The sequence below is a fragment of the Mustela lutreola genome, chromosome 10, assembly GCF_030435805.1.
Source record: "Mustela lutreola isolate mMusLut2 chromosome 10, mMusLut2.pri, whole genome shotgun sequence".
Lineage (NCBI taxonomy): Eukaryota > Metazoa > Chordata > Mammalia > Carnivora > Mustelidae > Mustela > Mustela lutreola.
The window spans coordinates 55,586,881-55,612,981 of NC_081299.1; the positions used below are offsets into that span (position 1 = coordinate 55,586,881).

A 26,101-nucleotide genomic window follows, 5' to 3' on the forward strand; every position below is an offset into this window, starting at 1 on the left:
TGCTTTATCTGAGGCCTTGGCGACCTCATTTCCATACACTCCCCGCCAAGCTGCCTCTTCCTCAGATTCCTGTCAGCCCACCCCACCCAAAGGAGAGGCCTAGGGCCAGCTCCCACCCAGCAGCCTGGCCCAGAGTGCTGCTGTGCTCCCAGGGAAGGCCTTCGGAACGGAGCCTTTGGAATGGGACCGAGGCAGGCGGCAGGCTCCCTGCAAACGCAGTAAAGTGCACGCTCCTTCCACAGTCGTTCCCTGCAGCACGCTGAGCTGAGCTCCCATGCCAGCTGGCCAGGGTTCTGAGGACTGGCCCCCAGCCTCCAGAACACGAACATGATACCCTTCTGAAGGGCCTGCCTCCTAAGGACTTTCTGAATGTCCCTTTGGGGGAGAATAACGCCAACATTCTCTTCTCCTCAGCTTCCAAGGCACGAAGGTTCCAAGGCCTGAGCGAGTTTTCCTGCAACTGCTCCATCGTTCACACGCATCAAGACTGGTCATAACCAGCAGAGAGCTCACCGGCTGGCTCAGTACGGACGATCCTGGGGTGGGGCCCTCTAACATTGGTGAGAAGCCGCAGCCAGGACCTGAAGGACTTTCTTTCTGACTGTATTACCTTCCAGACAAACAAGAGTGAGCAACTGCATGCTGGCAGGTTTCCCCCATGCTGATAGCTGCCCTCCGACCTGCTCCCTCCCTGCCTGCCTTCTTCCCTGCTTCCTTCCCAGGGACTTCTCTGCTTCAGGGAGAGTGGAACCCTTCCTCCTGTCCCACCAGCTTTTCTCAGGTTCCCCAACTCAAATACAAGTTCTCTTCTCAAAGTCCACTTCCCTCTCCTGGCCTATGTATAAACCCACCCAGAAAACTAGTTAACGTTTAGGACAGGGGTGATTTTCACAGCTTTCCAGATGATTAAACACAAACAATTTCCTCCTAAATAGGAATAGCTCTGGCCAGACAATTAAATGGGGCATGTGTGGTCATTCCTAGAAAAAGCTGTGTACTGGACCACTGGAAAACAACATAATCTCTTATACAACATTCTTCTTATAGAGAAGAATTCTACTGTTTCAACTTAAGCAGCCTCCAGGAGGGCCGTGCTGTTTTGGCTGCGGTGTCTATGGGAGCCTGAGCTCTAGGCCAGGATTTCCTCCCAAGCTGCAGCTGCTTTGCATCTCCTCACAGGCAGGCTGGGACAGACCAGCCCAGAGAGCCTCTCCCACCCTGTCTGTGCCTTTGGAGGGTTTCTTTGCTCTTCCCTCAATGGCAAGGATATCTAGCTGGCTGCTTGTGCCACCAGATGGATGAAAAGCTTGCTTTATTCTTACTTTAAGAATCGCTTCCAAGGCAAACAACACCTGATACTTCTGTGGAACCTCAGGGTGAACATGTTGCTTTCAGATGCAGGGCTCTGTGAAGCCTCCCTGTAAGCCTGAAAGCCGGGTGGCTGTTTCATCTTCATTTTAGAGATGAGGCACCTGAAGTTCGAAAAGCTTGCTCCAAGTTCACCCAGCATCTAAGCCTTGAACCGGCTTGTAAGCCTTTCACCCTAGAAGCCACATTCCCCACCGCACCAAGAAGAGGATGCAATTCCAGTTAATCTGACCCACAAACACTCAGGGCAACGGTGACCGTGACCCTGATGACCCGAAGTCCTAGGCTTGCTGACTGCTCTGCGGCTGTGCACCACCCTTCTGGGCCAGAAAGCATCTGTTTGTCTAGTGCCCTGAAAAACAGACCTCCCCTCTCCTTCCTGCAAGCTAAGCAAGAATGTTCTCACTGTCAGGAGCAGCTAGGACTGAGGTCAGCATCTGGAGATCCTGAGCCACTGGCGCTGGATCCTCCCCTCCCCCGCCCTAGAAGCGGGGAGGCCTGCGCAGACCCCCACTTGGATAAAAACGCGGCTATCGCTTCTGCGACCTTGTTCGCATTTTTACACGTGGCTAGCAAATTTGAATAAACACATGTGCTATTTAGTTATTCAAATACTTGGCATTAGTTCTAATGCTGTTGTTCATCTGAATTCTTAGGTTCCTAGAAATTCCTAGGAACACAGCTTCCCATTAGGGAAATAAGAGCACCTTAATCTTTGTCTGGAGGGGCCTGGAGCAGGGAGGGGGGGAGGATGGAAAGTGTGTCAGGGAGCTCACTCCGTGAAGCAGCAGCTGAATCAGAGGTCTGCTGGGCTGGCCAATAACTGAATCACTGGAGTGAAGCCAATGTTGAGTAAACACACCCCTTCTGTGTATAATAAAAGAGCAGGGTTAAAAAAAAAAAAAAAAAAAAAAAAACAGGTTTCCACTTCCCCTCTGATCTTGCCTTCTACTCTCTATGTTTTTTTTTTTTTTTTTTTTTAAAGATTTTATTTATTTATCAGAGAGAGAGAAGGGGAGAGAGCGAGCACAGGCAGACAGAATGGCAGGCAGAGGCAGAGGGAGAAGCAGGCTCCCCACTGAGCAAGGAGCCCGATGTGGGACTCGATCCCAGGACGCTGGGATCATGACCTGAGCTGAAGGCAGCTGCTTAACCAACTGAGCCACCCAGGCGTCCCAACTCTCTATGTTTTAATGTCTTACCCTGGCTCTTTGTCCCCCCTCATCCATTAAAGGGGTGTGGGCAGCAATGCCAGTCTCACAGGGTTACTGGGAGAACAAATAAGCATCTCCCCATACTGTACCCTACACACAGCTATTTAAATAAATGCTTGGACCCTGGGTTCACCAACAAGACAAAAAATCATGCGTTCAGTGAGAAATGAGAAAAATGCACCCAGCAAAGAAGCAAAAGAAGAATTTCAAGGTAGTGTGATAGAGTAGCAATATCTTTCTAATAGGTCTGAGAGGGAGTGCAACTAGACTTTAAAGAACACTTACTTTAGGGGCACCAGGGTGGCTCAGTCGGTTAAGCATGTGCCTTCCGTTCAGGTCATGATTCTAGGGCCCTCTGATCGAGCCCCCTATCAGGCTCCTTGCTAAGCAGGGAGCCTGCTTCTCCCTCTCCCTCTGCCTGCCTGCCACTTCCTCTGCTTGTGCTCTGTCTCATGCTATCGCTGTGTGTCAAACAAATAAAATCTTAAAAAAATAAAAATAAAAAAGAACACTTACTTTAATAAATCTCATGAACATTTATTTTAAATCAGAGCCCACAGGCTGAATGCAGGTAGGTGTGTTTGGCTAGGCCCCACAGAGGGTTAACTCAAGTAAGTGTGTGTGTGTGTGTGTGTTTTAACTTTGAATTGATTGTCAATGTTTGAAAAGCTGAGATATTTCACTTCAAGACAAAGATTTCGGGAAAAGTCAAAATCTTACAAAACCAGGCAGGGTCTGAGTAGTGGCTGCTGTTTTCACATTTGCTGGGACACCTGCCGGTCCCTCTATTTGAACTTGTGACATGGCCTTTGTACCATGCCTTGGACACTAAGTTCTGGCGACATACTCAAGGATTAGGCCAGGGGACTTAAGCTCACTCCTGCCCTTGCCACTGCCTGGGAACCCATGTAAGCCTCAATTTTCTCATGGGAAAAATGGGGATAATAATACTTTTCTATTTCAAAAGGCTGTTAAGAGTATCAGATAAAATACGCACGTGAATGTAATAAACACGAAGCGGACTCTTGCTGAGAGGTAACTACCTACACCTTCCACTCCCATCCCTGCTGAAGTGCTCCCAGCACCCCTCTGTCCCTGATCAGGCACTGGGCAGCTCCCTACCCTCCCCCTGCTGTGTCCTGAACAGTGGCAATGGACAGAAAACATGACCTCTCCTGGTGTTATCAGCGGAAGCATGCCCCAGACATGCCCAACAGACATGCTGATGTCCTAACCCCCAATAACTCAGAATGAACCGAATTTGGAGAGAGGGTCTTTAAAGATACAATTCAGTGATGATGAGCCCAGTCTGGGGCGGGGGGCGATCCAATATGATCGGGGATCCTCACTGAAGAGGGAATTTAGACGCAGATGGGTAGAGAGGGAAGAACACGCTAAGATAGAGGGAGAAGATGGCCCCGCCACAGAGAGAGAGGCCACGGAAGAAACCCACCCTGGTGGCGCCTGAAAATAAATGTCTGCATTTAAGCCACTCTGTCTGTGGTGCTCTGTGACAGCATCCTGAGACAAGAGAGACACTAAGGTTCTCTTGCATCTGAATGACGTGGGCTCTGCCGATGGGGTACATTCATCAGAGATCTGGAAAGTGGAAGTGAGAAGGCCAGTTCTTGCAACTTGGCTGACTTTCCTGCTTCAAGCAGGGTGTTGGGCAGGCTGCATCTGGTGGAGACGGGTGCATCGCAGCGTGTAATCACCAGCAAGCTGGCGCTAAGAAGCCCTATGGCTACAGCAGCCTCCCCGGTCTCCACTTCCTGCTGGGTCCCGGGGGCCAGTTCTGCACGCTGAGGTCTGGAAGTTGGTCCTGGTCTGAAGTTGAGAACCAGTTCCTCCAGCCCTTCCACTCATTATGCAAGCAAGCACCTCATCCCTGGCGCGAGAGCCCATTCTGCCAGCATTGCCAAGAATGCTTTCTGTTTGTTGTAACTGAACCCTGACTGATACACAATTGTTAAATCTGTTGTTTTGTAATCTGCAAATAACTTACAGAGATTAGCTATGATTTCTATTATAAGGCTATTATTGCTGAACACACCAAACCCTAAGATGTAAAAACAGAGAGATGCAAGACATGAAATTCTTTTTCTCCTTCTCTCCAACCAGAGCTTGCACCCTGTAAGATCAAGGGTGGTGGACCTGGGACCAGTCACAAGTCCTGCCCTGATCCTGCCCTGTGCTGAGAGCAAAGGGCAGAAAAGAACAAGTTCCTGGCCTGCAGAGGGAAAAAATGAGAGGCAGACATGAGGAAGGGCTGCATGGAGCTGTGGACAACGTAGTTTGGGCTGGGGAAGACACAGTGACTGGAACTCTTCTAAGAGTTTATATAGGCTCAGAATCAGCAAAATGAAGAGGAATAAGGACAGCACTTTCTCAAGACCTCAAGAGAGTTCATCCTCTAAAAGTAGCAAGCTTTTCTACTTGCAGACCCTTGCAAAGTCTTCATCTGGTATCTTTGAGGAGTTCATTTTACCTGTCATCCTGGCACAGGTCCCTGAATAATAATGACGATGGTGGGCAAGGATATTGTTGCTTTAATGATGATTTTTGAAAACTACCACCATTTACTGAGTATGTGCCTGGTAAGTGAATGCTATGAATCATTTCATTTAATCCTCTTAGAGAGAAGTTCTTTTAGCATTTCTGTTTTACAGATGAAACACAGAGAGGTCAAAGTGACTATATTTATGCAGCAGAGCTGGGACTCGAGTCACCTGATTCCCAAGGTCATCCTCTTAATCACCACCTATCATGCTTGTCTCAGAACATCCAGAACACAAGGGAGGAATGGGGAGGAAGCAGGGGAACTGTCAGGAGTACTGAGCAAAAGAAGGCATGACCTCTATTTAAAATGAGCCTGTTGCTAATTTAAATAGGTAATCTCCAGAGCAATGGCAGTAGGTGCCCAGTTAAGTGGCCTTGGGAGAATACCTACATGAAGAAGAACTAAAAAGGACTGCCCCAGATTCTAGGTAAGGCTATTGCTAAAGACGCAGGATGATCCCATCACGCCTAATGAAGCTGGTAGGAAGCCATGAGAATGAGCCAGTCTTGGTAATAAATCCGGGAGACTGTTGCAGAGCCTGAGTAGTGGGTTCCTAACTTCACTGTGTATCTAGAACATCTGGAGCACTTGTTAAAAAAAAAAAAATCTGATTCCATAGGTCTGTGGCAGGACCCAAGAATCTGCATTAAAGCTTTCTACATGATTCTGACTTGGTCCTCCTGAGAAACACCAATAATGATTGTCAGAATCTTACCTTTGGGTTCTATCCACATTTATTTTTGCCTGGGAATTAAAATATGCCCATTTAAAAGAATGCCACTTCCTATCTATGCTTAAGTTTTCACCGTTCTGAATAAGCCCCGGAAAATTCTGACTCCTTTTAATGACCTTAACTTATAGGATTAAGTAGCCTTTGGTTTGAAATAGTATCATTTAACACACTTCTTGGCTACAAAATTTACATTTGTTTTCTGAACAGTCACTTCCTTCTGGAAAGTTTCTCCTCTCAGTGATGCTAGACTGTCCTGTTCTTGCCTGTCTGACGATGTTCTTTCTACAGCTCTCATTCCTTCTTCGAACTCAGTTTTCTCAGGCACTCAGTCCCGGAGGCCTGATGCAGCCAAGTGAACAGGGTTTTGACGGTCGGATAAATTTGAATCCTGGCTCAGCACTTACTACAACTCATTTGCTTCACTTCTCCGAACTACAGTTTCCTCATCTGTAAAATAGGAAGGGATGAGAATAGCCCTGACTTCCCGGGGTTGTTAGCAGGAGGAAATGAAAGAACGTATGTAAATTACCTGGCACCTGCCTGACCCACATTGGTCTTCAGTCAGGTAAATGATGTTCTACCGTGACGTGAACCATGACCAATGCGCTTCTCATGCAATCCTTTACCACAATTCCATGCTCTTAAATGAAAGCCAATTTAAATGTAAACACAAATGGCACACAGGTGCTTTGAACACAACACATGGAAAAGCTGGTGAAATACCACTGGCCGCCCTCAACATTTCTGATTACCCTTTCTTTAGAGAGTGACATCACCATTGTCCCAGTCACTGAGGCATCCTCATGCCTCCATTCCCTTCTCCTAATTCCTTAGACCAAGTGCTAGCCAACAGAAGTCTGAATTTTTCTAGTAGCCACATGAAAAAAGAAGAGAAAAAAGAGAAATTTTGATATATTTTAGATGGCTATGACCAAAGTCAAAATGTAGTTAATGTAAAAAACTGAGATGTTTTACCTTCTTTTAGTACTGAATATTTAAAAGCTCAGTGCCCATTTTACATAGATAGCCCATCCTGATTGGGACTAGCCACATTACAACTGTTCACGAGTCACAGTGGCTGCCTCAAGGGGCAGTGCAACTGTAGACCCTGGCATTTTCCAAATTCTCTTGCTCCCTACATTTTGACACACAGTCCATTTTTAGTGCCCCCCCATTATTCTCTCTGCAGCCATTGCCCCTCCATCGTGGCTCTCACCACCTCAAGTTAGGGCCACCTCATCATAGGACTCCTGCCTCTCACCTTTCTTTCTCCATTCTCATCTCTTCTGATTACTAGATGCTGAGATGTAGGGCTGCTGTTCACTTTTTCCTCCCGCCGCAAACCAAGGGTTCCCCAGGACCCCATGAAAAGTCCAGAGGGCTCAGCTTTCAATCCTGATCCTCTCTAACATTTCTGCCACTGTAATAAAAATCCTCATCATAAAGGCACTGCTGCCACGCAGAGCTTGCTCTATACGCCAGACCCCAGGCTCCATGCCCATTCCTGTCAATACATTACCCTGCTGAGTTCTCGCCGTCACCCTGTGAGAAGATGAGAAGATGGGTTCTCTTCTCATGGCCATTTTACAAAGGAAGGAACCGAACCACAGACAAGTGAAGTCTGTGCCTCATGTCAAACAGCCATCAAGCTGCTTGGGTGGGATGTGAGCCCAGGTGGTCCGACCGCCGAGGCCAGGCCTGGAAGCTTCCCCGTGACGCTGCTATAGCACCCAGGGGCTGTCAGCCCACTGCCTGTCTTTTAGTGGGCTGTGTTTACAAGTCCTCTTCCAAGTGTCTATGCAAGTTCTCCGCCCATTTCCCTTGGCCTGTATAAATTCTCTCTTTTAGGCCCTGGTTCACATTTTTCTCTCTTCCAGAAAGGTCTCTCTACTTTTGCTTGCAGTGATTATTCCCTTTATGAATTCCGGCTCCATGCGTCAAGCTCAGGAGTTCAAGGATGCCGAAGGGGTGACCCGGGCACCAAGGGGGGGGGGCAGGGGCTGTGTGTACTCATGTTTCCTCTTTCTGATGTGCAGGTATCATATATGATATATGATATATGATATAGCTATCATCCAGCTCTCAAAAGGGTGACACATTTATTTCAGTGCTAATGGTGTGTCAGTTCGTGCTTACTGTTTGTAACTGACTTTGCATGTATGAATATTGTCTTCCCACTAAACTGTGAGAAGTTTAGCTCCATACTAATAGTACCCCAGTAACATTTATTCATCACTTACTGTGTGCCAGGCGCTGTATCACATACTCTACACCGTTACTCATGTACTATTATCTGCGACTGTAGGAGGTCAGATTTATCATACCTATCAAGACTGAAGCTCAGGACGGTTAAATAATTTGCTTAAGACCAGACAGCTAGTACACAGGGGAGACAGGATTGGAACCCAGATCTCTCCTACTTCAAAGCTACACCCTTAATTACGCAGATGCATAATCCCATGCCATCTTCTCTCTCCTATTGACTAATTCCGAGAATGGGGCTTCAATAATCACTTGGCTAAGATTAAGACACAAGATGTAGCAACCTACACACCGACCAGCGAACCTATCACCCTGGGGAGTTTGTGTCGGGTGTTTGTTTTCTTAGAAATAGGATCCACCCCGCTGCTCCTTCCCACAAGTATCCCACAAAATACAGACTGTTCTGAGCCAAAGGTCACCCACCTGTCTGGTTCCCTTCACAGCTCTGCGAGGCCTGGGTGGAGTCTCTGGAACTCCAGTGCACTTGACTGGGTCAGTTGCTGGTACTGTATGAACGCAACTCCAGCGTGAGCTGGCCACCTGTGCAGCCCCCAGATTCCAAAAGCAGGGCTGCTCTGCACGCCCATCTGCGCCCCAAGCAGGTTCGCAGTCAGTGAAGGTGGGTTGCAGGGAGCAGCTCTGTGCCGGTCACCTGCAGACGTGCAGGACCAGACCCTTCTGCTGACACCAGGCCGGGACCCCGCAGAGGGATGGGTTCACAATCAACAAGGGGTCCGACCTTTAGAAACACATCTTCCTCTCACCCTCATATAGCAAGCCTGGCTGAGAAAGGATCTGCTCCTATCTGCGTGGCTGCCTTAAGGATCACTGGAGATCTTGTCTGTTTAACCACGAGAGAATGAATAAATACGTGGGTGGATTCTACAGTTTAATATCCAACACAAAAGCTGACAGAGTGATTTTTCTGTGCCAGGCACTGGGTTACGGGCTTTATTTAAAGTTATTTTATTTACTCAGAAAAAGAAATGACTATCTCACTAGTTTTTAAAATTTTAAAAGAATATGTAGATCTAGGAAAAATTCTGAATGGATTTGCCCAAAGGGTAGACAAGAAAAGCTCGCTGTCCTTCTACACTAGACTTCCCGAGGTGGTCACTGTTACCAGTTTCCCGGGTTTCCTTTTGAAGACATCCCCTGCATATACAAGCATGATGATTTATAAATCTTAAAAAATGTATATGTCTTTAAAAAATACAAACGGGAGCATGTTTGATGCATGGCTCTGTCCCGTGTTTTTTATTCTAACACTCTAATCTGGAAATCATGGTGAAGGTGGTATTAATCGCCTACTTTCCAAATAAGGAAACCAATGCCCTCTGGGATGCCTAGTGCGTAAGGGAACCCTGGGGTCCCTAACCCTGACTGCACGCTGCAGCCGCCTGCAGGCCTTGTATAGGGAGCTTGCAGGGCTGGAAAGAGGAAGTGGGAAAGACCAGAGAAGCAGAAGACAAAACTCCTGCGTTAAAAGGGCTCATTGTTTTGGGGGGGCAAACGGTGCTATCTGACATGAGAATGATTTCCAAACAATGGAAAAACATATCCAAGATTCAGTTCCATGGTGCCCGGAGGTGCTAAGCATTTGCGAAGAGAAGCAGTCTCAGAACAGGGAGTGGCCCCACTGGGGAAGTCCCGTAAAACGGGTGAGTCTCCACTCCAGCAGACAGCAACATCATCCCTGGGGACCTCTTAGAAGTGATGATTCTCAAACCCCCACCCCAGACCTTCTGATTCAGAAACTCTGGAGGCAGTGCCCCAAGCAGCTTAGAGTTTGAGAAGCCCTTCAGATGCTCCCTAATGCTGAAGAACCACTGTGTTGGAAGGAGAGGAGTTCTGAATTAGGACTTCCAAACAAGAGGAACATCAGGCTGTTAAATGAATCAACAGGTGGTCATGTAAACCAAGCTTGGTCCACATTCCTGGCATTATCCAAGGACTAAACTGAGGCCCACGGCCTTCACCTTGAGGAGGTTATTGCTGGCAAAGGACATAGGACCAATCTGCCTAAAGAAGGAGGTATTCCAAACTCTTACCTGTGCTAATGGGTCTGTGCCCCTTTGGATACCCACACCCAGAGAACCTGTCCCTTCCTTTCCATCTGTGTAACCCACTGGGAGTCCTCTGCATCAACTGTCCCAGACCTGCTACCACCTGCCCTAGCTGAGCAGGGAGGGAGGTGGTCTGTAATGGGGTCCTTTGCCCAGAATGTTCACAACGTAGCTGTTCTATCTTCACTCCTGGTTTCCTGACAAAGCAGAAGAACAGGGATATTTTGGGTTCTGGTCATAAAGACCTAGCATCTGATCCTCTCTAAGCAAGGACATGCCTTCTGAGACTGCTTAGCAGATAGACGTTTACCCACCTGCATGCAGTCCACTCTGACGGACAACCCAAACACCTATTGGGAGAGTTGAAAAGTGTGGCAACAGGCAAATGCTGCTGCCTCCGTTTCCACTTAGGAGGCAACCAGGTAGTCCTTTTTCTTGCCTGAAGGTGCCAGCTGCTTGGAGGCATGGAAGGAGTGGATCGAGAGAGAAGGTGAAGAAAAGAGTGGGAAGACTGAGCAGCTCGCTGACATCCACAGTCAAGGCCACGGCTGTGCTGTGTAACAAATATGGCATGTGGGCTACCAGACTGGGGACTAAAAGGCTTAGGATGCCGATAGGATGGACCAAGTCTTGAAAAATAAGGAATAAAAGGCCAAAAAAGCACGACAGATGGAAGCCTCAGGAGCTTGGGGAGAGGATGGTCAGTGGGGATTTGGGCAAGCAGACAGGTGCATGAAGGATACATTTCTTAAATGAATCAATCCTTGAAGGGTAGGGACTGGGTAGGTGGTAGCAAAGGAGTGGAGAGAATTTCAGAATGGATGTTGAGGGAGTGTAAGAGTGGGTTAAAGCTGACTCCATTATGTGAATATGAGAGTCCCCAAAGGTTTCTGAGCAGAAGCGACAGGCACAGGGAATATCAGAAAAAGAACTGAAGGACCTTATGTTGGATGGAATAGAACTAGGAGACAGAGAAAGAAAAGACGGACTATTGCCATGGAAGGTCTAAGGGCAGACAATGGGGTAAAGAGCCCAGGCTCTGCATGTCACTCAGTATTGCATGATATTGAATGACTGACTTAGCCTCACTCAACTCCTAGGTTCTCTGTCTATAAAATGGGATACCAAGAGGGCCTGCCTCACGGGATTTAACAATTAATTGGACTCCTACAGGAGAGAGCCTGGCACACGGAAACCACCCAGTGTTATCTATCACCATTGCTACCAGGACTTCATCAAACAGAGGAAAGTGACTGGAATGCCGAGAAAGAGCTGGAGACAAGAGTAGGAAATGGAAGAAGGATCAAGAGTTCTTTCTTGGGGCCAAATGGGGACTGACAGCCCAGAGGTGGTGCTTTAGCCCTAGACTTGGAGGGGGCATCTGAGGGAAAGAGCAGCACACGTCCGGGGTCTTCCTCGCACAGGCAGGGACAAGAAGGGCAGATTCAAAGGAGCGGGGCAGGGGTGAGGGGAGGCGGCCGCAGATGCTGTCAGGATGGGAGATACCAGACAGCTAGGAAGAGAGAGGGATGTTGGGGATGTAGGGCAGACATTAATGCTATAAAGATAGGCTTAGCTAAAAATACATTCTACCCGGAAGACAGACTAGAAGAGCATACTCTCCATGTGGCTGTTGCTTGGTGGAGAGAAGTGGGGGACCTTCCGTGTTGTTTTTATGCACTCCCGCAGTGTGTACATTTTTATTTTTTCGATCTCAACAGCTAACACTTCTGTTGCATGTCGTTTGCTTGTCAAACATTGTTCTGAGAGCTTTACAGATTCTGAGATCCAGTTCTGAGAGCTTTACTCACTTAATCCTCAAAACAATGCTATGAGGTGCTCACTACTGCCTTTCCCAATTCAGGATGTTGTGTGGAGGAGCCGGCGCTCCAAAGGTGGCAGCCGGTTCCAAAGTCCGTGCTCTGCACCATGTGTGATGTGTTCATGATGGGGAAAAAAAAAAAAAAATGAATCCCAGTATGTGTTACTCAGAAAACCAGGAGGAGGGGCAGTTACCAGTCACTTTATGGGGGCACAGGAAGGAAAGAGCGACCATAGCCCATGGGACTGGGTGAGGAAGGGGTTTGGGGTGGGGGGGCCCAGGTGAGGCTGCTGCGGCACGAAGGGAACGGAGGTCCCACGCTAGGGGTGCCAGAGAGAACTATTAGTTCAGGAACTTCGGCGGTACGCGTGGGGGCAATTTCGAGAAGTAGCGGTGTGCTGAAGACGAGGAACGCGCTGCGAACTTTGAGGGGTGGGAGGATTGCTTCAAGAGGTGGCTGTCATCTGGGTGTTGTAAAAAGCAGAGGAGGCACGCTGAGCAACTAAGGAGGGTGTGAAAATGCCAGAGAGGTTAAATGAGGGCCCGAGAGCACGGGCTCAGGTCAGAGATCTGGGATGAGAAAGGGAGGCCTAGAAGACACCGAGGGAAAACAGGGGAGCAGGCACCCAGCAGCTCGGGCCAGAAGCCTTTTTCCAGGTGAGTGACAAAGGGCCACCAACCAGAGGTGCGCCCAACATCGTAGGCCAATGTCTCAGGCATTGTGCTGGCCAAAGGAAGCCAGGCACAGGAGCACATGCTGTCTGATTCTATGTGCAGAAAGTTCAAGTCCAAACAAAGTGATGGTGATAGAAACTAGAGGAGTGGACGGGGGAGAGGAGATGTATGGAGCAGGACTGGCCATGAGTCTGGGGCTGACTACTGAAGTCCACGGGACGCCTTCTTCCTTGGTAGATGGAAAATTTCAAGAATTAAAAGTTAAACCCTGTGATCCTAAATACTTCATGGTCTAGAACATGATAATAATTAACACCATAAGAGGAGCTCTGTCATTAAAGAATGGAAGATAGGTTAATTATTATCTACCATTTCCTCCTCCAGATCATAATATAGCAAGTACGTCCAATGTCCACAGTGCAGGGGAAGGACCTGCCTTTTGAGCAGGCGCAGACAGGATGAAGGCAGCCATAATCCGGGTCCTCTGCCCATTTTACATAGCACTCAGACCCCGAGTCCCAGATGCCAAAGTGCAACCTGCCAAGAAGCACGGCTCCCTGCATTCACCCTCAAAACACAAAAGCCTGTGGTCCACATACCCATAACCAGTAGGCTAAGAGACATCATAGGACATTTAATTTTTCTTTCTTCTTTCAACTCCCCTTCTTCCATTAACTACAGCAAGAAACACGCTCTACCTCCTCTCAAACATGTCCGATTTGATAACTGCTTTGAGGAAAAACAAAATCTATGAAATTCCTAGGGTGACCAGCAAGGTAAACCTGGGCTGGCCCTCAGGGCTCGAAGTACTTGTTGTTTTGTATGCGGGTTCCTGAAGACATCAAAAATAGCAATACCACACGATCCACTAATTGCACTACTGGGTGAGTGTAAATACTGGGTATTTACCCAAAAATAACACAAACACTGATTTGAAAAGATGTATGTGCCCCTGTGCTTTCTGCAGCATTATTTACAAAAGTTAAGATACGGAAACAACCTAGATGCCCGCAGAGAAGATGAATGGATAAAAAAGTTGCATAAACATCCAATGGAATATTACTCAGCCACTAAAAGAGAATGAAATCTTACCACATGCAACAAGATGAATAACCAGAGGTAGTCTGATAAGTGAAAGAAGTCACTGGCCTTGGCAGCAAGTGACAGCTTTGTCATTTTTCCTCTTCATACTTCAGGAAACAAAAGGGACAAAATATCCCTGGGACTGGGCACACAGCAGGAACTCAAGAAAACTTTACCAATGAAATGATGACAGAAGTCTCCATGGCAGTACCTTAGGTGAGTGATAAGGGCCTGAACCCAATGTATGAACACCGGAATTTCTGACAAATGGGATTGTGTCACATTATGAAAGGATTCCTTCAGATAATATTTTCCCGGATGCATTATCTACTGGACCAAGAGTTTAAGTCAGAGAAACTCATCGTTCAGCCCGGATTCTAATTAAATGTCAATTAGGAACCATACAAAACATCTCTCCATTATAATACATCTGCTTCTGTGTCTTGAGCACAGTTCTACTTAGTTTCCAAAATATCATATGAGTCTGCATACTGTCCTCCTTCCTCTACTTAGGCAAGGGAGGGTGGGACAGACTTTGGTTTTCGGACACCTGTGACCCCTGGCTTCAAAAACAGCTCCTTCTCTGGCCTCTGGCCTTGGTACACTTTTCCCCTTAAGCATGGCTCCGGCAAAGTAGAATTCTGCTGCCACTTGCCCTGGAAACAAAGAAGCACCCCTAGAGGCCTCCACCGCTTACATCTGCTTAAAGTGGGGGGAAGGGATTGTTTCCCAAGGGTAATTCATCTCACGAGAGCCCTTTGGGCATAACACACACTTTCAAGCAAATCCTAATAGTTCATACCGCAATATTAATACTTTTCATCGATTCAGGTATTTAACTGTAAAGTTACTTAAATTTTTCTAACGCTTATTGATTCCTGAATGCAGGAGATCAGCACGTAGTTGTTTGTGGTCAAATACGAGCTTTAGAAGGTGTAGTTGATTCCACCAAAAGTTTGTCCCTGGGATATTTCTTGAAGTGTGTGAGATTCTCTGGAACACTTTTAGGCACCGTGTAAGTCAAAGTAAATGCCACGTGTTTATATTACGTGTAGAAATTAGGAGAACGATTTTAGTAGACTGAGTAAACGCATCCAAGTCCTACAAACAGCATTACCTGTCCGTGGCAACATTTATAAATGGACAGACTCCGTGACCACATGACCACTGGAGGCCCGGGCTTTCCCTTAAAAATGAAAACCACCTCAAGTTGAATTCTAGGGAAACACTCTTACGTGTCACATGCAGATGCTGCCACACATTTATCGATCATTTCTGCAGTGTAGAACCTGATATTCTATTTCTAATGTGGTAAGCCAGATGTAATAATAATGCTATCAAAAGATGGCAATTTTTTTTCTTAAAAATGAACAGCCCGGAGCGGTACCCCTCGGAGATGGCTGTCGTAGCCCCTGAAAGGCAGACTTTGCGGATTCCCAAGGCTCCTTGAAACACGGTATGAAACCACTGCTCTGAGCCGTCAAAGATACTACAGCCAGACAAATCTTCTGAAAATCAGCTCTAGTCATACAGTGTTCCTCAAACACCATGCACCGGTTGGTGGGGATGGAAACTATGGCTGTATTCACTTGGGCAGAACACTTCCACATTGCCATTCTCATCCTGGATGAACACCAACAGAAATGTGTTCACTGAAAGACATGCATTAAGATGTTCAGGGTGACACTATTCATAATGGCCCGCAAACGGAAATTGCCTGAATGACTGAAACAGGAGAACACTCACTTGATGGCACACTCTACTTCTTTATTTATTTGACCGAGAGAGGAAGAGAGCACAAGAAGGCAGAGCAGCAGGCAGTGGGAGAAGCAGGCTCCCCACCGAGCAGGAGCCCAATGCAGGGCTCAATCCCAGGACCCTGGGATCATGACTTGAGCTGAAGGCAGATAGATGCTCAACCGACCGAGCCACCCAGGCACACCTGCCCATGCTTCTTAAAGGGAGGAAAGTATTGATTTTTCCTCTCTTAAATATATCCAATTAATGACATTTTCTTAGAAGCAGATTATACCTGCACTTAATGTGGAACAGAGATCACAAAGTGACTAGAAGCTGGATTCCTAATAGGGCTGCCTTTCAGAATCCCCTGGACAACTCTTTCAGGGCACCCACATCCAAGCTCCTGAGTTAGAATATCAGGGGTCAGTCCTGGCCCTGCATCTTGAGAGAGCTCCAGGTGATTTGGCTCACACTCTGGAGAAAGAACATGGGACTTGAACACAGAAGGTCTGATCAGGTACAATGCCCAGGTCTCTCTGCCTGCTCTGTCTGAATTAAACTAGTGGCCCTGGACAAGTCACTTCCTCTTTCTGGGCCTCAGCTTCCACATCCTTAAGAAGGGAGAACTTATTAACAGAAGTGCTCTGTGCTGCTTCTTTGCTTTTTTTTAAAAAATTTTTGAAACTGAATGTAGTTATACAATGTTATACTAATTTCTGGTGTACAACATACTGATTCAACTTCTCTATATATGCTCTGCTCACGAGTGTAGCTACCCTCTGTCCCCATACAATGCTGTTATGGTACCATCAACCACATTCCCTATGCTGTGCCTGTTATTCCCGTGAGTTCTTCGTTCCATAACTGGAAGCCTGTGTCTCTCACTCCCCTTCACCCATTTTGTTCCTCCCCAATGCCCTGCCCTCTGGCAACCATCAGTTTGCTTTCTGTATTATAGGTCTGTTTTGGCTTTTTATCTATTGATTCATTATTTTTTTAGATTCCCCATGGTCCTCCCTTCCCTACTCTTCAGAACTACCTGAACCGCTGGTTTAAGCTCTTAATACTTTCATGGGTGAAAGATGACCGGGACAGGGACTGCGTGTGCCCCCAGAGTGAACTGACTGGGTGACAGTAACTGCTCATCCAGTGCTCTGGGAAGATCATGCACGTAGTGGAAGGAGGGTCAGTACAGAGCTGCTCCTGAAGCTCCCCAAAGACATTATTCCTGGGGAACCAGCCATTTTCAAACCAAGGGGGTCTGAAAGCTGGCAAGTATATAGGAGAGAAAATAGTGTCTACGGGTGTTTAAAAATAAAGCCATGCCCACAAATACCATAAGCTCGCTTTTAGCCAGAATGTTCTGGGAAAGGAGATTAGAGTAAACTGAAATTTCTGGTTGGGTTACCATGTGCACGAGCACACTGTCGCCAGTTTTCAGAGATAACAGCACAATACATACGTAGCCCTGAACATAACTGATGGTTAAGAAGGCACTTCTGTGAAATTTCATGATTCTAGATAAAGCTGAAGAACTCTTTGAACAAGTCCATCCTTTTTTGGTGCTGACCCTGCTGGATGGTCCCACCCTCCTGACTCTGCCCTCAGTCTTCTCCTGGGGGCGTCTTCATGTCCCTGATTGTCCTCTGTCTTGGGGCTGACATCTTCCCCTGTCTGAGCCCTCCAAACTCAGCTATCCTTGAAGATTCTGCCTGAGTGCCTATTTGTCCTCTCTCCAATCTCCCTTTCATCTGCTCTCAAGGGCTGGCACAGGCTCTTACATGTATATCTGGCCTGGGATCCCCATCCAGACAGCCTGCCTGTTCCTCAGACTCCCCAGAGGCTGGACTCCCCTCTCTCTGACACACAGGGCCTTCTCTGGATTTGGCATCTCAACCTCCTTACTAATAAAACATCTTTACTCTAGTTACCTAGACTCAAGACTTTAGTTCTGAGACCATCTCCTTTTTCCTTGACATCCAAAGAGGCGACCAATCCATACAGGTTCTATTTCCCGATCCACATTGACCTTCTGGTCAGCCTGTCCCCTGGTGTGTGCTAGGAGATGACGGCAGTGGCCTTCCTGTTCTTGGTTTCCCTGAGTTCTCCCTCAACGGCTGCTCACCTGTCAGATGGCTGGTTGCCGGCCAGTCACCCCAGATAATGGCAAAAGCTAATCAACAGATAAGAGCTCTGGGGCTTAACCCGATGGTGGTTGGGAATGAACAGCCCGGAGCGGTACCCCTCGGAGATGGCTGTCGTAGCCCCTGAAAGGCAGACTTTGCGGATTCCCAAGGCTCCTTGAAACACAGTATGAAACCACTGCTCTGAGCCGTCAAAGATACTACAGTCAGACAAATCTTCTGAAAATCAGCTCTAGTCACACAGTGTTCCTCAAACACCATGCACCGGTTGGTGGGGATGGAAACTATGGCTGTATTCACTTGGGCAGAACACTTCCACATTGCCATTCTCGTCCTGGATGAACACCAACAGAAATGTGTTCACTGAAAGACATGCATTAAGATGTTCAGGGTGACACTATTCATAACGGCCCGCAAACGGAAATTGCCTGAATGACTGAAACAGGAGAACACTCACTTGATGGCACACTCTACAGCAAACGCCAACGAACGGGCCTCAGATCCATGCAGCAATATGGGTGAATCTCACATATATAATGCTGAGTGAAAGCCAGATTCACAAAAGAACAAAAAGGAGCACACACACAGGAGTCCAGTAAGTACAAAGATGGGGGAGACTAATCTGTGTTGTTAGACATCAGGCTAGAAGTTACTTTTTTTTTTTTTTAAAGATTTTTATTTTATTTATTTGACAGAGATCGCAAGTAGGCAGACAGGCAGGCCCCGAGAGAGGAGGAAGCAGGCTCCCTGCTGAGCAGAGAGCCCGATGCGGAACTCGATCCCAGGACCCTCAGATCATGACCTAATCCCAAGGCAGAGGCCTTAAACCACTGAGCCACCCAGGCTCCCCTAAGAAGTTATTTTTGAAGGGGACGGTAGCAAAAGGGGCAGGGGGGTCTTTCCCAACTGCTGGCTATGTGTGTGTATTTAGCCTGGGGGTGGGGGTGGTGGTAGAATTATACTTGTGATCTGGGTAAGTAGCTGCATGCTGTACTTCAATAAAAAGTTAAAACAAAACCATCGGCTGCGCCCCATTAATTTGAACCAAACACAACTTTCACTGTGGCTCAGAAACCCATTATAATATGGTTCTCACCCACCTTTCCGGTCTTTTCTCAACTCTTTTTCTTTTTTCCCCTCCATGAGATGCTGTGGGTATTTACATTTTCTGGGCAAAAGGTCCACAGCATTGATCAAAGGGGCCACGTGATCCAAAAGAGGAAAAGACAAATCATCGTCCTTGCGGAACCCGAATGATCTCTGAAACTGAACTCTGTGACTCGCTTTGTTATCTTTAGAAAGCACCCCCCTCCCTTGCGAGATTCCACCCCTGTTTGCAGGTCATGTCAGGTTACCTCCACTACCAAGTCTCTGATCACCCTCCACCCCAAACCCCCCCCCCCCCTCCCTCTCTCCCACAACTGTTTTTCAGGGTCCACTCTGATCCTTCGGTAAGCACCGAGCATGTACAAATAAACAAATCCTCAAGGAGCTTTCGATCCAGGAGAGGGAAAACAGATGTATCCACAAATAACTTCAAGCAGAAAGAAGCATCGGAAGAGAGGTTGGCTGAAGGGGAGTTCGGGGTACACGGTCATTCCCTGTGGCTGGGGAAAATCTGGGCAGGCGTTGTGGGGCTTTGCACCACTGGAGCTGAGAGGGGAGGGCATTAGGCAAAGGCTAGTGTTATGAAAGCTCTGGTGCTGTGTAGGCCAGATAAGGAGGTGCATCTAGAGCAGAGACATTTGAAGTCATAAGAGATGGGGTCAAAAGACTGACTGCCAGGCCCTTAAGTCTGAATGTGGATGCTATAGGCAATGAAGAGCCACTGAAAAATTCTGAGCAGGGAACGATATAATCAAAAGTGTGCCTCCCTGTTATATCAGATGGATAGAGATGGTCTGCTCCTCCTCTAGGGGTCTAATACACATCGTGCTGCTTCTGTGGCACAGAATAGCTTCTTGCTTTGCAATGTGGTTACCTGCATGCTTCGTTTTTGTGCCCCCACCACGGCCACCGGACTCAAGCTAATGCAAGACAAGACGGGTTTTAGTGCTAGCATACTGTTTACACACGGGAGCACTCAATAAATATTTACTTAACAAATCAATGGGCAATGTCTACCTCAAATGGTTTTTGAACGAATAAGGAAAGAAAGTGGGGGGAAATGGGAAAGAAAACCACACACACACCATAACACCAAGGAGCTGGACGGTTCAGGTGCTCCACTCAACCTTAGCATTCCAGCTCGACCCCTACACGTTCACTATTCTAAACGACTGACACCTGGAGGAAAACTCTATAATCACAAAGGAGAAAGTTTAAAGTTACTTAAGGCCTGCGTGAACACCAACAGAAACGTGTTCACCGAAAGACATGCATTAAGATGTTCAGAGAGACACCATTCATAACAGCCCCCAAATGAAAATTGCCTGAATGACTGAACGTGTGTGTGGACCAGGGGGCCCTCAGCATGAAAGGGGCTATTCTTACATCAGAGTCTGGTTAGAGCTTAGCACTCAGACCGTGGAATGTGGGAATCTAGCCTCACCCTGGGCCCTGTGTCCTGACATCCGCGGCATGTGGGAAGGTGGGGAAAGAGAAGACGGTTTGACCTCTCAGGTCCCTGGGGTTCTTTATCAAGAGAGGATTTCTGGGACAGCAAATCCTCTGAATGCTGTAAAGAAAGGGGCTCTGCCTCCAAATCAAAAGAGAAAGAAAAATCACCCCCTGCACAGCAGGTCCCCGGGGTACAGTACTGCTCACAATAAAGGCCACCAGAAGACTTTTCTTTGCACATCACCACCTTTTACCTTTTGAAGCTCTTCCAATTTGTTATCCCATCTCCCAACCACCGTGTCATTAAATACTCTGTCCTGCCAGTGTATGAGAAAATGGAGGCCGAAGGAAATCTGAGGACTTACCCAAGGCCCCCGGGACTTGAGAACCCCAGGCGCTGGGGCTCCTGACTCTCAGAACGCCCCCCTTCCCCCACTCCATCCCAGGCTTTCTGATGGATCATTTCCACCCTGGTGGGGCTCCAGGGTTTGGGGACGTGGCTTTCACAGGGAGCAAGGACTCAATAGGGGTGGCCCAGTGATAAGGTGCCCATGTCTGTGTGAGCTTGGGGTGCCTCCCTCCAGTTGGTCAAGGCATGGGTGAGGAAGGGGCTTTATCATGGCCCAAGGCAATTCGGGGGAAGTTGAACTCTGGAGAATCTGAGCAGCTTATGTGGCTTCCCCAGGGAAGGTATGAGGAAGGAAAAGCAAAATACAGCAGCACCATCTGCAACGGCCCAGGCTGGGAAGCCACGGGCTGCGGAGGGTACCCTGCTCTGTAACTGGAACTGGCCCATTTTCTGGTCTGGTCTGGATTTCCTTCCTTTTTACTGCAACGCCTGCCAGCCAGTCAGGCGAGACCGACGGTTGGCCACCACTACTCAGTCTTGCCCTATTAATGGAACTAACTTGGGTATTTGCCTTTTATTACATTCTTCCCCTTTTCAATAACAAAAGGAGTATATTGAGACATTCAAACTATATGCATGACCATGGAATGAAAAGTTAAAACACCTTCCTTCTAAACTCACTTGGAAGAGGTACCCACTGTGCAGTCTTTCCTTCCCGGCACACCTTCTGCTGGCTTTCTCATACATCCTAGACATGTATCTGGTTTTTGAACAAATGGGACTTTTACGTACAGTTCTGTAAATTACCTTTTTTTTTTTTTTTGACTCAACAATTATTATATTATGAGCAACCAGACTTGATCATACAGAGGGTTGGTACATTTTTCTAATTTTCTCATTCTGAGACTTCTGAAATTGACTAAAAGAATACAAAGGGCAACATAAACACATAGGTTTCATTTTTAAAAAACTAGTCACTTCTTCAGTTGTTCTCCTGCCCAGTGGACTGCTCCCTAATCACCTTGAGAGTCATGGCAGGACCAACCTCAGAACATCCTGAGGAAGGGAAGACCCTGACCCCACTGAGTGATATCTGCCTGCTGCAGGACGTTCTGAGAAGTGGTTCGGGCACCACTGCCCAGAGGCTGAGTCTACAGAATTTCGAGACTCCTCACCCAGCATTCACTCCCCTCGGAGGGGCTCTTCTGGTTAGCTGTTGGGCACAGGAGGAGTGGCAAATTCAGTGAAAGTGCAATGCTTTGCAATTGTTTCCCCTTCTGGAGATCCAGGGGCCAAAAGTTTGCAGGGACAGCTGTCTTGTTTAAATAGGGAACCCGAGTTCCCTTCTCAGCAGCACATTCTCCCTGCAGAGTCTGCCCGGGGCCACCCAGAAGCATGTGGCTAAGCCAGATAGTGGTCCCCTGTCCCGGGAGGAGTGTGTGCCAAACTGGACTCAGAGGCTGAGACCCAAGCCCCGTTCTGAGCTGCTATCTGGACCAACCAGATAGGGGAGGGACAGAGAGAATCCGGGGCAGCTAGGGAGAACACCAAAGGGAAGAGTAGGTCTCTGCCCTCGAGTCAGGATCTGCAGACAGAAAGAGGGAGGTGGGAGGGCGTGCCTCTGTGATGTGTTTTCTGAACATGGTGAAACAGCATTTTGGTTGTGGTCAGACCCCACAGGTAGCACATGTTTTGATTCGTTCTGCTACATTTAGAACATCAAGTACTTCTCTCCGTGCACAACAGCCCTCTGGTCCTTCAGAAGCACCGACTGAGGGCTCACAATCACCCTGGGTGCAGGAGAGTACTATTACATTTTCCTGTTAGAGGGGAAAAGTGAGGCAGAGGAAGCTAAATAATTTACCTAGCTAGTAGCAGACATGGGATCTGAACGCTTACCCCTCAGGCTGCAAGCCTTCCTTTGCTAGTGTGATGTTTCTCAAAACGTGTTTATGACTTAACAGGCATATCTGGAAATAAGGCTCCAAGTCCCATATATTTTGAAAAACCCTCACTGGAACAAAGATAAGCAGGCTTCTTTCATGCAAGACTTCTAAAATGCATTTATGATTTGCAAGAGACATATGGTTTGCAGCATTTCCCCCAATTCTCTGAACACAGAAATGTTTTCCTAGGAACATCTCATGAGATCAGTGTGTTCTGCTGACCACACTTGGAATAAATGCTGGCAAAGGGAGTTGCTGGGAACAGAGCGTAAGGTCTGGCTCTCGCCATTTAACTAACTATCCGACTCTGGAAATGGCTTAATCTGAGCCTCGGTGTCCTCATTTGTAAAATGGGAATAATAGCAATTTGTGCCCTTCATGGAGCCGCTGGGAGGATTCAGTGCATAAGCAAAGTTCTTAAAATGGTGCCTGGCTTGAAGCAGTCAATCAATGGCAGCTATGAAAACTGATGATCAAGAATACTGACTAATTTAAGAACAAGGGAATTAGCAGAGAATCCCCAGAAATATCCTTCCAAATGATGTTCACCAACAACAGTTCCTCCTGTTAGAAACATGAAAAATGTCTGCACAAAGGAAAGTCCTGAAACACCATAGATTGCATTACCATTCCAGGGGAAGGGGAAACCAGGGAAAATATTTTCAAAAAGTCGTTCAGAGAAAAAGTTTCCTTGGCAAAGAGGGTTCTCTGATACTGTAACTGACGCAGACCAAGGACACCAGCCAATTCCCTGAGCATGAAAGCAAGCTGAGACGTCCTTCACAAGCAACAGAGTCAGGCGCTGGACCCACTGCGTCAGGGGAATGGAGGGAGATGCACACTTTTTTGGGGGGGGGGTCGATTCTCCTAACTGAACTGAAAATGGCTTGGCACCCACAGGATGTCTTCCCGTTCCCGTCTCACGGAGTGACTCATGCATCTGCCATTTCGCCTGTAGCCACTGTGGGAGCACTCTGCAGCAGCTCTGCCTCCACAAAAGGCACCCCCCCCCCCCCATTCTGGTCATGCCTGCCAAACATGTGACAGTTCACAACACACCAAAATGTGCCCCCTCCCCAAACTCCACCAAGCTGCGGTGGGAGACTGTGGCTCCCTGAAGCTAGAGTGGAAACCAAGGGCAGAGCCCAGGGCTCCCAGACGCAGGGCACCTGAAGTAATTTGCTCGGGGTGAGCCAGCTCTACACACTGGCCTTGCTTCCTGTTGTGCAACTATGTAAATGAACCTGTGCTGGGCCAGCTGCACTGCGTGCCAGGGATAGTGTGAGTAATGGAGCACCTCGGCAGCCTCTCGGGGACTTGTGCAAAGAGTTGGGATACCAACTCTGGGAGGGCGGGCACAGGGCACCTCTTCCTCTTACCAGGAAGCTGCCCATGAGTATGGACAGGCAGTGTCCTGGCAAGCACAGCCTGGAGAAGACCATCAGGAGATAGAGTCTGAGCTGGAGGGTAAGTCCAACCCAGGGGACTGGACTCCAGGCTAAACTCAGATTAGTTTTTTGGGGATCCTTAGAGGCCTCAGTTTCCCTATATATAAGACAAAGGGGAGCTGGTCTCTTTTCCCCAAGGCCTTTGTGCAGGCCCCAAATGTGTGTGCTACCTAATGCCCACAGCAACGCTGGAAAGGAAGTGTCTGTCTCCCCATTTTGCAGATATGTAAACTGAGGCCTGGAGAAGTGAGCATGGCTGCAGTCCATACAGGTGATGGTGTTGTGCAGCTGGGATTTAGACAGAGAAATGTGGATATTCAGATGTGTCCCATCCTGAAATTCTACGTGGGCTTCTAAACTTTCTTAAAATGATATTTGCAACGCAAAACAGTTCTTAACTTTTGACAGGAGAATCAGTTGGTACATGACCTACAGCACATTAAAAATTTTACTTCCCGGAGTGTCTGGATGGCTCGGTTGGCTAGGCCTCTGACTTCAGCTCAGGTCAGGAAGGATGGAGCCTCGCATTGGGCTCCCTGCTCAGCAAGGAGCCTGCTTCTCCCTCTGAGTAGGCTCTGCATACGTGTGCTCTCTCTCACATATGCACTTGAGCGCACTGGCTCTCTCTCTCTTTCAAATGAATAAAATCTTCAAAAAAAAAAAAAAAAAATCACTTTCCTTGACCCTTCTGGGACTATTCTTTCACTCTGCCAAATAGAATGTGTGTAGGCAACTGTGAATGGATTTTGAAATGAGCAAAAGCAAACTCTAATTATAATTCTCATATTAAATCATTAACAAAATAAGTCATCGAAATAATTCCATGGCTAGACATGAATGATGTTCTAAGGCAATACCTCGGTTACTGGTCTGAAAAAAGTTGGTGCTGAGAGACGGAATAGACATGGGGTGGTGGAGAGAGAGCTTCTACCCAGCTTATGGTCCATGGAGGCCCAGTCGTTAATCAGCTACTTACTTTATTCAACTCACTTAATCCCACCCCTCTTCCCTTTCTTCATCAGTAAAACAGAGGGCTTGGAATAGATCCCCATTTCCCACCTACTTCAGTAAAAAAGACTCCTTTTAATGGACAAATGCTGACTGAACTCTCTTCCCTCCGAAGACAGGTGTTCTTTGGCACCTGTTATGAGAACACAGAATGACAAAAAATTAACACAAGTGTTGTTCTCTTTTATTAATCACAACATCTTCCTACAGTTGCATAACAGTGCACTGATGTTCAAGATTTTATTGACTCACCTTCTTGTCAGTGCATGGCCCCATCGACATTCTGACCCTTCGTCAGAAATGGTCTACTCTCCTTACCATCCGCTGTCCACAGATTCTGAACTTTTGCATTAAGCGGTGTCAAACGTTCTTTTCAGTGGCCCACTTTGATGTTATCACATGCTAATTATTTCTTAAGAAACTACATACCAGGTTTCTATTTTTTGTTGGGAATAATAAAGCAAATTTTCAGTCAACGATTTCGTTTGGCACTAAACCACAGTCACTGTGCAACCAATGCATTTACTCACCAGACACGTACAGAATGCCTGCACTGGGTAGACAGAGGTGAGTGAAACAGAGAAGGTCACTGTCCTCCCAGAGCTTCGGTCTAAGGCAAGGCCTTCTCACAGTCCCGAGCACCCCCACCTCTGCATCTCCAGCTTTGACCTCTCCCAGGGGACTGTGGCTTCTAACATCCACCTACCAGCTCAACGTCTCCATCTGGATATCCACTGGACATGCATCTCACACTCAACACCGGGAAGGTTACCTCCGGTTTCTTCCCCTTCTGCTTGCCAAAACCCTTCCTCCCTTGGCATTCCCCAATCCCTGAAATGGCAACATCATTTATCCAACGCTCAGGCCCCAAGTACTTGGAGTCATGCCGGTCTCCTTTCATGACCAGCAGTTAATCTGGGGAGAAAGTGCTGCTGGCACCAGCTACAAGAACACATCCTGAACCCAGCAGCTTGCTATTACTTCTATGCTTCTATGCTCCCAGCATGTTCCAGGCCACACTCCCCTCTCCCTTTCCTATTCTTCTCTTTCTGCCCTACAACTTACTTTACAATCAGCAGCTAAATTTAACTGAATCCCATCACACTGTTCTTTTTGCTCAAAAT

The 26,101-nt window shown here is 47.5% G+C and overlaps 1 protein-coding gene across 8 annotated transcripts in view; it reads right to left on the minus strand.

Annotated features, from left to right (window-relative positions):
* The window catches only part of GNG12 (G protein subunit gamma 12), a 131,198-nt gene that overhangs the window by 7,605 nt on the left and 97,492 nt on the right, over window positions 1–26,101 (minus strand). For 3 of the 8 annotated variants that reach the window (XM_059135266.1, XM_059135261.1, XM_059135259.1), the window contains exon 3: window positions 25,033–25,110. The exons of 3 other annotated variants lie outside the window; for them this stretch is intronic. Coding sequence is in view for 3 of the 5 variants with exons in the window: in XM_059135261.1 (XP_058991244.1) it covers window positions 25,033–25,110 (78 nt within the window). In the remaining 2 variants the exon portion in view is untranslated. Of the gene's footprint in view, window positions 1–25,028; window positions 25,111–26,101 lie in introns of all 8 variants that reach the window. 2 more of the 8 variants (XM_059135267.1, XM_059135260.1) reach the window with 1 other exon arrangement.